This window comes from Somniosus microcephalus, chromosome 15, assembly GCF_052327205.1.
Source record: "Somniosus microcephalus isolate GS21.2 chromosome 15, FLI_Smic_1.0, whole genome shotgun sequence".
In the NCBI taxonomy this organism is placed as follows: Eukaryota; Metazoa; Chordata; class Chondrichthyes; order Squaliformes; family Somniosidae; genus Somniosus; species Somniosus microcephalus.
Window position 1 is genome coordinate 18520681 of NC_141001.1, and position 13174 is coordinate 18533854.

Consider the following 13174-nt stretch of genomic DNA (forward strand, 5'->3'; position numbering starts at 1 on the left):
CCTATATCTTTAAAAAACAACTGCAACGCTAACCGAGTGAAATTGGTCTGGGGGCATGGAGATAGGTGGCGCAGCGCTCACCTTCCGTACAACTCTGTCCTGGTGGTGCTGCTGGAGGGATCCAGGACAAAGTTTCTGTCCAGGTCTGGCGTTGCAACTTCCCACAGCCTCTGTGAGTAAAATTGTGGAGCTCGCAGGGAATTGCGGGCAATGAAGAGGTCTGAGAATTAAAGGGGTCACATACACTGAAGCAATACAAAATAAAATGAATGATACAATACATTTTTCAGCTATTTCTGCCTTTTAAGATTTATGCAATATTTGAAAGAAGTTCCAAATGTGAATATTCAGCTGTTGAAGCTGAATTACCTTCCTAACCTCAACAAATGGTAAAATTGCCTCAGCACTAACACAAATGGCTCAGCAAGCCAGGGAAGGGGCACTGAGGATTTCACATGCAGCACTCCAGCTTTGTGCAGTGGGTCAACACTGCAAGAGCAGCTCTCTGCCCACAGAGGCCAGCATGCCCTCCAGAAAGAACAACATGGGAGTGCATCACGGAGGCTGTCACTGTCAGCAGTGTCACCCCCACCACATGGCTCAAGTGCCCAAAGAAGCTTCATGACCTCAGACCACTGGTCAAGGTCAGTGAATGCATCTTCAAAAGCTGTGTCCTACCAACTGCATCACTAGTCTCACACACTGCTCAATGCATGACCCACAATCACTCACCTACCAACAATCTGCACCAATGATGAGGCACATCTCCCATTCCTAGACTCACCTCACCCCCTTGGAGAAGACGGTGCTGGCCACTCTTGGCAGGGGCATGGCTGAGCCCTTGGCCAGCGGTGGGGCTGAAAGGATACAAGATGTGGGTATCCTCGTACGTTATCTTCATTCTGGCATGCTCCGCTTGCTATTCCGCCCTCCCATCAGCACAACTCCACCCTTGTACCTTCCTCATTTCACACACCCAAGAAGAGGCAGCCTGCCCATCCAGTGAGACCGCAGGTAGATGATTCCATCCCGGATATCCCAGCCACAAAGGGGCTGGTTGGGATGCATCCTTCCGTCTGATACCTCCTCTTCAGCTTCCTCCTCTTCTGCATCTTCCTCTTTTGCGTCTCCCTCTTCCCTCTGCAAGAAGATGCTGTAAATGTGAAATTTCAGCATAAAATGCTGGATATACTCAGTTGGTCAGGCAGCATGTTGACCTGAGACGTAAACTCTGTTTTTCTCTCCACGGATGTTGTGACTTGCTGAGTATTTGCAGCATGTTCTGTCTTCTCTAAGGCCTTCCGAGCCCTTGCAAGCATCCAGCAACACTCTGCACACTTAAAAAACTTTTCACATCTATTGCAGCAAGCCAACACTTCAATAAAATAAAAAATACAGTCCAAACCCTTAAATTCAAATTTACCTGACTGATGTGTGTCCCTTTAAGAGCTGCAGATGTCACCACTGTCAGGTGGTTAACCCGGCGTGCTTAGGACCCAGTGCTGTATCCAGATCTTAACAACACTGTGTGTGAAACAATTTCTCCTCATTTCTCATCTAGTTCTTTTGCCAATTATTTTAAATCTATGTCTTCTAGTTATCGATCCACTTACCAGAGGAAACAGTTTCTCCCTACTTGCTCTATCAAAACCCCATAAAATTTGGAAAACCTACGGAAAAGGGGCAGGGGAGTGCGACTTGCTGAAGTGCTGTTGCAGAGAGCTGGCATGGGCTCGACGGGCTGAATGGCCTCCTTCTGTGCTGTAACCATTCTATGATTCTATTAGGTCTCCCCCTAATCTTCACTGCTCTAAGGAGAACAATCCCAGCTTCTGCAATCCCTCCACATAACTGAAGTCCCTCATCCCTGGTATAATCCTGGTGAACCCCCTCTGTAAAGATTTAGCATGATTTCCTTGTTTTTGTATTCAATGCACCTATTTACAAAGAAAGTAACACATACGCTCTCTTAACCGCCTTATCAACTTGCTCTGCCACCTTCAAAGATTTGTGAATATGCACCCCCAGGTCAATCTGCTCTTGTATCCACTTAAAATAATACCATTTAGATTATACTGCCTCTCCATTTTGTTCCTCCCAATTTGTAACACTTCACACTTAACTGCATTAAATTGCATCTGCCATGTGACTGCCCATTTCACCAGTCTGTCTATGTCCTACTGAAGTCTGCTACTCTTATTCATTTTTTCAGTTCTCCCCTGTACTTTTCATATTCAGCTTGGTTCTCTCCTGAATTATGAATCTAACATTTAGCATAAGCCTCCTTTTCCTGTTTCATTGTAATCTCTAGGGGGGAAAAATTTGGTTGAGGGCACTAACGGAGTGCAAAGCAACCAGCAACCAGGCGCGGCGATGTTTGCGCCGCTTGTGAAATTGACCAGACATTTTGCGGCAGAGCAGATCGTGACGTCAGCCGAGCGTGCAACACCCCGGTAGCGCCTCGGACCGGATATTGAGTGGTGCCTCCTGCCTTTCCGCCTGCCACTAGCAACGACAGGTAGAGGGGAACGTTTTGCAGTCGGGAAGGGACTGGAGGAGCGCTATTTAAAGACGGCCGCTTCCTGCCATTTTTTGTCACCGACATTCTGAGAGAGAGAGACTTCTGGAGAGATTCAATGCTGTGTGAAGGAGTTTTGGGTACTTAGCAGCACTTTGCAGGTTCATTTTGATTTGACCTTCCTTGCATCAATTTAGAAGAGACTGTGGGGGGCTGCACTCTGAGCTCTTTCCCTGGGCCTCTCCATTGTTCCTTCTAGCAGAATTGATATACAGGTCTCTCCAGGCCGAGATTCAAGCCTGCAATGAGCAGGGTGTGGCTGGAGAGCAAGATCAACCCTCCCCTTTAAGAACTGGCCGGCGCCAGTGTGTCTGTGTTCCATTGCTAACTGACATCACCTGAGCTTCGCCAGCGCTCTGAGGTAGCGCCTCGCTCCTTGGCATTGGCGCCTTAAGAGAGGTGTGTAGTGCCTGATTTAGCACTCAAATCAGCTCCAGGGGCGAAAAAGGCCAAGTTTGCAGTCGGAGGCGATAATTAGCGCCAGGCACTAAACTTTGCGCCCGGCCAATAATTGCGCCCCAAACGAGGCGATAGCGAATTTTTCCCCCTATATCTTTAGTCATCCAGGGAGCTCTAGCTTCTAGCCTTCCTTTCCCCATTGTGAGAATGTGTCTAGTCTGTACCCAAACTACCTCCTCTTTGAAGTCCTCTCATTGCTCATTTACTGTTTTATCTGCCAATCTTTGATCCCAATCAACCTGGGCCAGATCCATTTCCGACTCACTGAAATTAGCCCTCCTCCAGTTGAGTATTTTCACATTTGATTTTTCCTTATCCTTTTCCATAACTACTCTAAACCTAATGATATTGTAATCACGGATTTGCAAATGCTCCCCCACTGAAACATGCTTCACTTGCCTCATTTCATTCCCCAGAACTAGATCTAGTGCAGCTTCCTTCCTCGTTTGGCTGGAAACATACTGATCAAAAAAGTTCTCTTTTACACATTTCAGGAATTCCTCACCCTCTTTGCCCTTTACACTTGTTATATTCCCAGTCTATATTAGGATAATTGAAATTCCCCATTATCACTACTCTAAAGTTCTTGCATCTTTCTGCAATTTTCCTGCAAATTTGCTCCTCTATCTCCTTCGCACTAATTGGTGGCCTATAGCATACATCTTGTAATAGCTCCGCTATTATTCCTTAATTCTAACCTATCTTTGAAATTGTTCCTTAATTCTAATCAATTTGATTCTGTCTTTGAATTTCTACTGAAGTCAGCTTCAAATGCTCCTTCAGTCAGAAAACACGATCTTGTTGGGGTCTATTTTAACTCTACCTGCCCCATGGAAACCAGGCAGGAGGACAGTTGAAACTGAGCAGTTAAGCTACCCATTCAGAACTCACCTGCACCTGTGACCTTAACCTGCAGGGTTCTGCAGGTGGCTGAGGTGCCCGCCTAGAGCAAGCAGAGTCTTAAAACTTTATGCAAACCGGGTTCTAATATGTCAATAGGACCCTGACTGCAGCTTTACACATGACTGAGCAGGTGAAAGCATGTCAGCAGCTGTCAGTAAGGAAGAAGAGGCATAAAATGTAAGTCAGAAACATTTCTTTGTTGGACAAGGAGGGGCAGGAGTGGGAGACCCTTCTGGAGCCTTCTCCCCACCATTTACCTGGAAGCTGGCTCTGCTAATTCTGTTCAGGTCCAGCGACATTTAAATGAGGCCGGTGTTCAAAATTGCCAAAGGTCTCCTGCTGTCACTGTCGGGTGGAAAATTAACTTGCCAGAGCGGTTTCCTGCCAGAAAGGTGGCCCGGGTTAAAATTCACCCTCCCCCATATTTAAGAAACATGTAGGCCCTGATATTGACAGTGGCATGTAAGCAGGGGGAAGGGTGGGTTGCAGGAAGTGGGGGGAATTGGTGGGGGGTAGTCCCTGCATACTGTGGTGTTTTAACTCCACAGCGTGCGTCGTTTTTTTTCTGCAGCATCCCCGTCCGGAAGTCAGCGGGATTGACAGGCTTAGATCCCTGGAGCAGGAGCAAATAAGGAACCTGCTGCTGCTTTAGTGGGAGTGTGGGGGGTGCTCCAATCCCCGACCTTGGGGAGGGGTTGTCTGATCCCCATCCCCGGGGGCTCTGATCCACGATCCAGGGCGGGAGTGGGATCTGATCACCGGTCCTGGGGGGCGGGATCTTTGGATGGGGGGGGGTGGTCCAATGGTGAGAGGGGGATGGGGTCCGATGGCGGGGGAGAATCCGATGGCCAGGAAGAAGGTAAGCTTGGGTGGCCGGGGGAATCACTCCTGCTCCTCCTGGCTCACAAGCAGTGCTGTAAAGACACTTACATTTTCCCAAAACTGTCCTTGCCTCCCTTGAGCTGCCGGGTTTCACGAGGTCTGGGAAATCCGGCCGGCCAGGGTTAATACTGTAAAACAGATTAAATGTGAGGCTCCCAGCCTCATTATAATATTTAAGTGGCTAACCCGCCTCCTGGGAACGATTGGGTGCCCACCTCCTGTCCGGCCTCCATTAAACCTGGAAGTGGGTGGGTTGAAGGCGGGTTGGGGTCGGGTTTGAGATTTTAAAAATTTTACATCTCACCCGACCCCAACCCACCTGCAGTTGAGAGTTAGAGTTCTTTGCTAGCAAATTTTTCCCGATACTACTTTCAGACCTGATACTTTCTTTTGATTAGCAGGACCCAAAAACAGTGTGTGTTGAAGGAGTGTTCAAACATTCTGTCAAATTGTCCCTTCATGGTCTTCAGCATATGCCCACATGTAACTAGAAAATAAAAGACAGTATAAAGTAATATGTTAAAACGTATAGAGGTACACAAATACATTTATAATTGAGAACACAAGACTGATCATTTTAAGAATATTACTGAGTCTATATTTGGCAGTGAAACCAGTTGCTGGTAATCTCTGGCTGGAGGTGAATGTAATGAGTAATTCATTTTTCGTTGATATCACAGCTGGATTCTCTGCACCACAAGTTGGTCCATCAAGGATTCGTGCAAGATTATTGGCACCATCATAAATTGTTAAATAATCACCGATGCACGCAGCAAATTCTTGTATCTTAAATGAAGAAAATTCCAAGAGAATCTATGAAAATAATGAGATCACGTAAGCAAAATCAACAATTTCAGCAGGGAGCAATATTTGCACACAGTGGCACATTTCACAGAAGCATAACAGTCTTTTGTACAACATATGAAACAAGGGTGCTGTTTCAGTATAAAAAGAAAGACTTGCATTTATATAGCACCTTTCACAACCTCAGGAATTCCCAAAGCTCTTTACAGCCAATGAAGTACTTTTGAAGTGTAGTCACTGTTGTAATGTAGGAAACACGGCAGCCAATTTGTGCACAGCAAGCTCCCACAAACAGCAATGTGATAATGACCAGATAATCTGTTGCAGTTGTAGTGTCCGCGCCTTAATAATACACGGACTGCAGGAGAACAATAATAACAGGTATTTACTTGAACAGAGGGTACTCTTTTATTTGGACCCAAAAAAAAACCCAATTCAACTGTAAATAAACAAAAGTTCAACTAAAGCTTAACAAATCAAATTAAAATTTGGTTTTCCGTGTTGATGATGCACTCCAGTCCCCGCGGCGCCCACCGGTCGCGGAAATACTCAAGCGCACCGGCGGACACCGCGTGCTCCATCTCCAGGGCCACCCGGGCGCGAACATGGCCGCGGAAGAGAGGCAGGCAATCCGGCTGGACGACCCCCTCGACCGCCCGCTGCCTGGACCAATTGATGGCTCTTTTAGCCAGGCCCAGGAGCAGGCCCACAAGGAGGTCCTCCAACCTGTCCGCTCCCCTCCGCACTGGGTGACCGTAGATCAAGAGCGTGGGACTGAAGTGCAACCAAAAATCGAGGAGCAGCCCCTTCAAGTAGTGAAAGAGGGGCTGCAACCTCTCACAATCCATATAAACGTGAAACACGGACTCCTCCAGGCCGCAAAAAATGCAGGCGGCCTGGGAGTCCGTGAACCTACTTAAAACCTTATTGCACGGGACCGCTCCGTGCAACACCCTCCAGGCCAAGTCCCCGATGGAACAAGGGAGGACTCCCGCATAGAGAGCCCTCCATTGGGGACCTCCGCCACCGCCGGTCGGCAAGACGCCACGCCAAGGCGTGTCCGGACGGTAGATGAAGATGGCAAAGTGGAGAGTGTGCAGGAGCAGCCCGTACAGGAATCCCCTCCGCGCGGAATGAAAAGGCACGGAGGGTATTTCCTCGAGACGGCTCAAGTTGTGAGGCGCCGGTTCCCGAGGGGAGTTTCGGGGCCGGGCGCCGATGAGGAATTCCGTCCGAACGGGGGTAAGCTCGGACGGGATCGCCCCACGTGCTTGAGCCGCCTCGATACACCTAGTGGAGTCGGGGCCCAGTGCCGCTTTTACCGATTCGATGGTTTCGACCGCGAGCCGGACGTTGGCCCAGGACAGGCGCCGCGCCAGCTCCTCCGGCGCCATCCAGCCCGCTCCTCCGCCATCGAGCAGGTCCCCGACTCTGGTCACCTTGCCAGCCACAGCCCTACCCTCCGCCAGCCGCCCGAACCCGTGTTCGTGGAGGTGCGGATTCCTGAGCAGCGGCTCCCGAAGGAGAGCCGCCGCTCCTGACGGGGGAGAGCTCCGCCTGGAAGCGACGTAGTTCCAAACCCATAGTAGTTCCTGGTAGAAGACAGGCAGCTCCCGCAGGCCGGCACGCCTGCTGCCCACTTTCGCAAACAGGAGCTGCGTGTCGTAATTGAGGCCGTGCAGCTGGCGGAAGAAAAACGTCGCCAGCGCACACCATCTCGGAGGATTCTCGACGTACAGGTATCTCTGCAGCGTCTGAAGACGGAAAGTCGCAGCCTGGGTGCGAAGGCACACCAGCGCCTGACCGCCCTCCCTAAGCGGGAGACACAGAACTGCGGCAGAGACCCAGTGCTTCCTTTTGTCCCAGAAGAAGTCGATGAGCTTCTTCTGAATCTTGGCGACAAACGCAGGGGGAGGGATCAAAGTGACCAACCGGTACCACAACATGGCGGCCACCAGCTGGTTTATGACCAGCGCTCGACCCCTGTAGGATAACACTCGGAGCAGTCCTGTCCAGCGTCCTAGGCGAGCGGTGACTTTGGCCTCCAGCTCTTGCCAGTTCGCTGGCCAGGCGTCCTCGGCAGGGCTAAGGTAGACTCCCAAATAGAGGAGGTGTGTGGTGCTCCAGGCGAAAGGCCTGAACTCCTCCGGCAGGGAGTCCACCCGCCACTGACCCACCAGGAGTCCGGAACATTTCTCCCAGTTGATCTTGGCGGAGGATGCGTCCGAGTAAATCTGCTGGCATTCCCGCATCCTCCGCAAGTCAGCGGGATCCGTGACCGTGAGGAGCACGTCATCGGCGTAAGCCGAGAGGACCACCTCCATGCCCGGCCCTTGCAGAGCCAGTCCCGTCAACCTCTTCCGCAAGAGGCGCAGGAAAGGCTCCACGCAAATGGCATATAACTGACCGGACATGGGGCATCCCTGACGCACCCCCTTCCCGAAGCGAAGGGGCGCCGTCAAGGACCCGTTAACTTTAATCAGACACTCCGCGGTGGCGTACAGAAGTCGGATCCGGGCGACGAAATGCGTCCCGAACCCGAATGCGCGCAGAGTCCCGAAGAGATACTCGTGATCCACCCTGTCGAACGCCTTCTCCTGATCCAGGGAAAGGAAGGCGACCGACAGACCAGCCCTCTGGGAGTGGTGGACCAGGTCCCGGACCAGATGGATGTTATCGTGGATGGTCCGGCCCGGGACCGTGTAGGACTGGTCGGGGTGGATCATGTGGGCCAGCACGGTGCCAAGGCGAGCAGACATGGCCCTGGCAAAGATTTTATAGTCCGTGCTGAGGAGGGAGACCGGGCGCCAGTTCTTAAGAAGGGCGATCTCCGCCTCCTTAGGCAGCAGGACAATGACCGCCCTACGCCAAGAGAGGGGCATCTCCCCGGTCGCCAAACTTTCCCCCAGGACCCGCGCGTTGTCGCCCCCCAAGACGTCCCAGAACGCCCTGTGGAACTCCATGGTCAGTCCGTCCAGCCCCGGGGACTTTCCCCTAGAGAGCTGGCGGAGGGCGCCGGTCAGCTCCGCCAGGCTTAGCGGAGCGTCCAATTTTTCGGCGCCCTCCGGGCCGACCTTCGGCAGGTCCTCCCACAAAACTCTGCGCGCATCCTCGCTGGACGGATCCGGAGAGAACAGAGACCCGTAATAGGTGCGGGTCTCCGCGCTGATTCCCTCCGGATCCGAGACCAGAGATCCGTCGTCGGCCAGCAGCCCCAAGAGCTGCTTACGGACCCCCCGTCTTTTTTCCAGCGAGTAGAAGGGGGAGCCGCGGTCCAGGTCCCGCAGGAGCTGGATCCGCGACCTCACGTACGCGCCTCGGGACCCGACGAGCTGCAGGTCCTTCAGCGCGCCCTTCTTCTCTTCGTACACCTTCCGCAGGGCCGGGTCCTCGACGACCTGACCGAGACGGGACTCCAGGTCGAGCACCTCCTTCTCCAACCGCCCGACCCGGGCCTCCCGCCTCTTGGTCGACCCCTTCGCGTACTCCTGACAGAAGAGACGGATGTGAGCCTTGCCCACATCCCACCATAGCCTCAAGGAGGGGAAGCCCCCCTGCTTCCTTCTCCAGTCGGCCCAGAATTGACGAAACGAATCCCGGAACCGTGCGTCCTCCAGCAGCAGGTTGTTAAAATGCCAGTACACGGACCCCCCCCCGTGCGTGCAGCGGAGCGAGCTCCGCCCACACCAGGTGGTGGTCCGTGCACGGCACCGGCCGCATGGAAGCTGCCGGAGCGCAGGAGACGTACGCCCGGGAAATGTAGAGGCGGTCGATTCTGGACCTTCCTCCCCCAGACCTCACGCTAGTGAAGGTGCTGGAGTCGGGGTGGAGATTTCGCCAGGCGTCCACCAAGTCGAAGGACCCAAGCAGGTCCCTCAACTTCTCCATCGCCGCCGGGCTTCGCGGGGGACCCGAACGGTCCCTCGCCTCGAGGGTGCAGTTAAAATCCCCCCCCCGAGGATGACGCACTCGCCCACGTCGATGGAGCCCAAGAGAGCGGACACTTCTTCGAAGAAGCGCACTTGCTGCGCACTGGTCTGAGGGGCGTACACGTTCACTAGATGGAGCGGCACGCCCCCCAGGCGAACAGTGACCTGGAGCAAGCGGCCCGGCACGTGCTCCTTGACCCCCAAGATTTCCGGCTGAAAATGCGGGGCCAGCAAGATAGCCACCCCGCTGGAATTGTTGGAGAGGTGACTCATGCTGACCCCTCCTTGCCACTCCAGGAGCCACGTGGCTTCGTCTCCCGGAACGGTGTGGGTTTCTTGCAGGAAGCACACCGCATACTTCCCGTCCCGAAGGACCGAGAAGTTATTGAATCTGCGGCGCGCCTCCCTGCTGCCGTTGATGTTGAGGCTGGCTATGGTTATCTTCATGTCAGAAGCATAGTGCAACCTCTACCTACACCTAACGGGGGGAGGAAGCGCAGCCGCTGGTCAGCCGCCACTTCCTCAGCAGCCCAGTGAGAAACGTTGTGAGCCGACGCAGCTCAAGCGGGTTCACACCCTCGTCCGCGCCCATGATCTTAACGGCGGCGTGGACGGAATCGATGAGCAGCGCCAGCTCCGACCACCTGTCGAGGGCCAGCCGGACCTTATTGCGCTGACCCAGGCATGTGGCCATAAAATCCCGGAGTTCCCTTACGGGAATGAGGGGAGACTCGGCAAGGGGCACGAGGTCATCCATCGCCTCGTCGGCGCTGGAGTCCTAATCGTCCTCCGTGCCCATCACCGAGTCCCCATCCTCCTCCAGGGGGTCATCACCAGCGGCCGACCCATCCGCCGCGCAGTGCGAAGCGAACGGCTCGGCCGCGCCAGCCAGCTCCGCCTCCGCCCGGATCCCACCCCCAGGATCGGCGGCAGAGGATTTCTCCCTGGGCTTCTCTAGGGGTGCTAGGCCAGAAGACGGCGGCGGTTCAGAGCCCCCCTCCGCCTCAGACGCTGGAATGACCGGAGAAACCGGGGAGAGAACAATTCCCAGCTCCTCCAGTACGTCCGGCACCAGAGACGCAGCCAGGGGGCCATCCTCCTCCCCACCACCAACCTCCGACCCAGCGGATGGGGGGTTTTGAATTAAAAGCTCTACCAGGACGAGCATCCCCTGGGAGATGTCCGGGTCGCAATGGGTGAGCTCAATATCCTCGAGCTCGCCCGACCCAGACCCCAGGCCGCCCGACCCGGCGAGGGGTAATGGCACCGATAGGTCAATTTCAATTACCGCCGCGGGTGGTTCCGTGACCCCCCCCACGGGCAGGGTCTCGTCCCCATCGCCGGGAGGCACGCGCCAGACAGACACATCTGCCTCAGCCTCCCGAGGGACAGGCGACCCCTGCCGATCGCTGGTGATGACGACAGCGGGGGAGGGGGGGCGCAGCACCCGCGGCGGGCGACGACTCCCCCTGCTCGGAGGGACCTTCCTCCTCCCGGTCCTCCTCCTCTTCCAGGGGGTCGCGCCTTCTTTTTAGCACGGAGGGAGCGAGGGAGACCTCCATGTCTGCAAAGGCCTCCTCCTCAGCTCCCTCCGGTGGAGCAGGTTTGTCGGGTTCCTCGGGCCCAAGCCCGGCCGCAGGTATCGGCGTTACCGCTGCGGCGGTTGCGGCCACAGGCTTGGGCACGAGGCCCTCCCGCTCGCGTCTGCCTCGATTAACTCCGCGAGGAGCGCGGGTGTAAGGGGCTTAAGGGGCAAGGGCTGGCCATCCACGGGGGGGACCCGCCCTAAGGTGTTTATTTTTCCGCCGCGCCTTCTTTCCGGCCGGACACGCTCCCTCCCCCCCGCCGGAGGCCTTGGTGGCATCGGCCCCCGACGTCGACCGCGCATCAGACGTTCCCGACGCGCGGGCAGATCCGGTGGGAGGAGCATCGGCGGCGCCAGCCTCGGCCGCACGAGATGATCCGGCGGCCTTGGAGGCGGGGCAGTTTTTCCGGATGTGCCCCACCTCCTTGCAGGCGTGGCACTGCACACCGTCCGACGTCCAGAAGACGCGATAGGCGGTCCCCTCATGGTGGACGACGAATGCCCCGTCAGTGTCCTCCTCCCGCGCCAGCTGGATGAACAGCTGGCGCCGGAAGGAGAAGACGTGGCGATGGCTGGCCTCCCGGAAGCCGAGCGGGATGGGTGTGATCCCCGACCTTACCTCCCCAAGTTGACGTAGATGGGGAAGGAGGAGCTCACCAGGAACATAGGGCGGGACGTTCGAAATAACCACCCTCTGCGCGGTGGCCTCGAGGGGGTCCACCGGCAGGAAGGTCCCGCCCACGGTGAGCCCCTTGGTGACAGCCAGGGACACCGCCCGCTCCGACCCCAGGAAGAACACAGCCTTCCCATACATTTTTGAGGCCGCTACAATGGCTGAGGGGCCGACAACCCCAGCCATGGCTTTAACGCAGGCCTCAATAGTCATCGTGGGGTGAGTGTAGCTCTTCACCCCAAGCTTTTTTGTCATCAGCCTAAAAGGTGACGGGGCAGCAGAAGCAGCGGGAGCAGCTGTGGCTGTGGCTGCCACTCCCGCATACGTCTTGGCTGGCCCCGTCACCGGCGAAGATGCAGTCGCCATTCTGGGGCGGTATTATAAAGGGCTACACTCACCCCAAGTCACAGGCCTGAAGATGGAAATGGCCTCAGGTATATTTTTTTTTGGTTCTCTACTGAGCAGAGGGAGCTGTTTAAAATGAAGGCACACCTCTCCCCTTATTGCCTGAGATTGGGAGAGGGGCCTTCTCCCCTCTGTTCAATAGGCAATTAATTAATAAAGTAAACAGAGGTGCCTTAGAAAAAGAGGCAGAGAGAGACAAAGAGAGAGAGAGAGAGGGGGGGTGGGAAGGAGGGAAGTCGCAAAGGCAGGGTCGCCACTCAGGATGGCGGGTGGGTGGGTGTTGGCAGGGGTGCACTCTCCTGATGGAAATTTAAAGTCTCTGACAGTGGTGTTCTTCTGGCAGGGGGAGAAGATGTCTTCACCTGGGAAGCTGGAGATGCCCAGGCTCAGTCCTGCACCAGGTCTTAATGATGTAATTAATGGAATTAACCACTTAACCTAGGCAGCTCCAGCTGGCCCAGGTCAGGCAATAGAAGGGATGCTTAATTAGTGGTGTGTGTGGCCTAGTTTCTAACAAGAACCACACACACACACACAGCCACCCCTTGATGTTCCGGCCTTGTTTCTTCTTTTCTCCCCCCACCTAAAATACAAAGTCTTTGGGAGAGTGCCCCAAATAACACCCACCTGTAGATATTTTTGAAGATGATATTCCTCCCTCCTTCCGAACAGTTGGTGTTGGTTGATAGTGGTTTCTCCCCCCTCTCTCCTCCTGAAGTGGAGGCCAATTTGGGGAGGCAGTGATAGGAAGGCCTCTCCCCTGGTTGATGTTATTGCAGGCCTCCTTTCTCCTTCTCCTCCTCTGTCCTCTCTCTCCAGGCACCCCAGCTGCTTTGATGATGGTGGAGGTGGAGGTGGTGGTGGTGGTCCAGCGTTCTCCTCCTCTGCCTGGTCAGGGGACCACCACTTTAGTCCACTCTCCAAAGTCTGGCTGCTCCCTCTGCTCGTGCTTGCAG

General features: G+C 54.8%; 1 protein-coding gene across 1 annotated transcript in view; it reads right to left on the bottom strand.

The window, feature by feature from the left end:
• Positions 1-13174, bottom strand: part of LOC147106569 (astacin-like metalloendopeptidase) — a 512506-nt gene that overhangs the window by 64205 nt on the left and 435127 nt on the right. The window contains exons 11-12 of the mRNA XM_086007520.1: positions 5413-5635; positions 5200-5309 (exon numbers count right to left, since the gene is read on the bottom strand). Of these exons, the coding sequence (XP_085863646.1) occupies positions 5200-5309; positions 5413-5635 (333 nt within the window). The remainder of the gene's footprint in view (positions 1-5199; positions 5310-5412; positions 5636-13174) is intronic.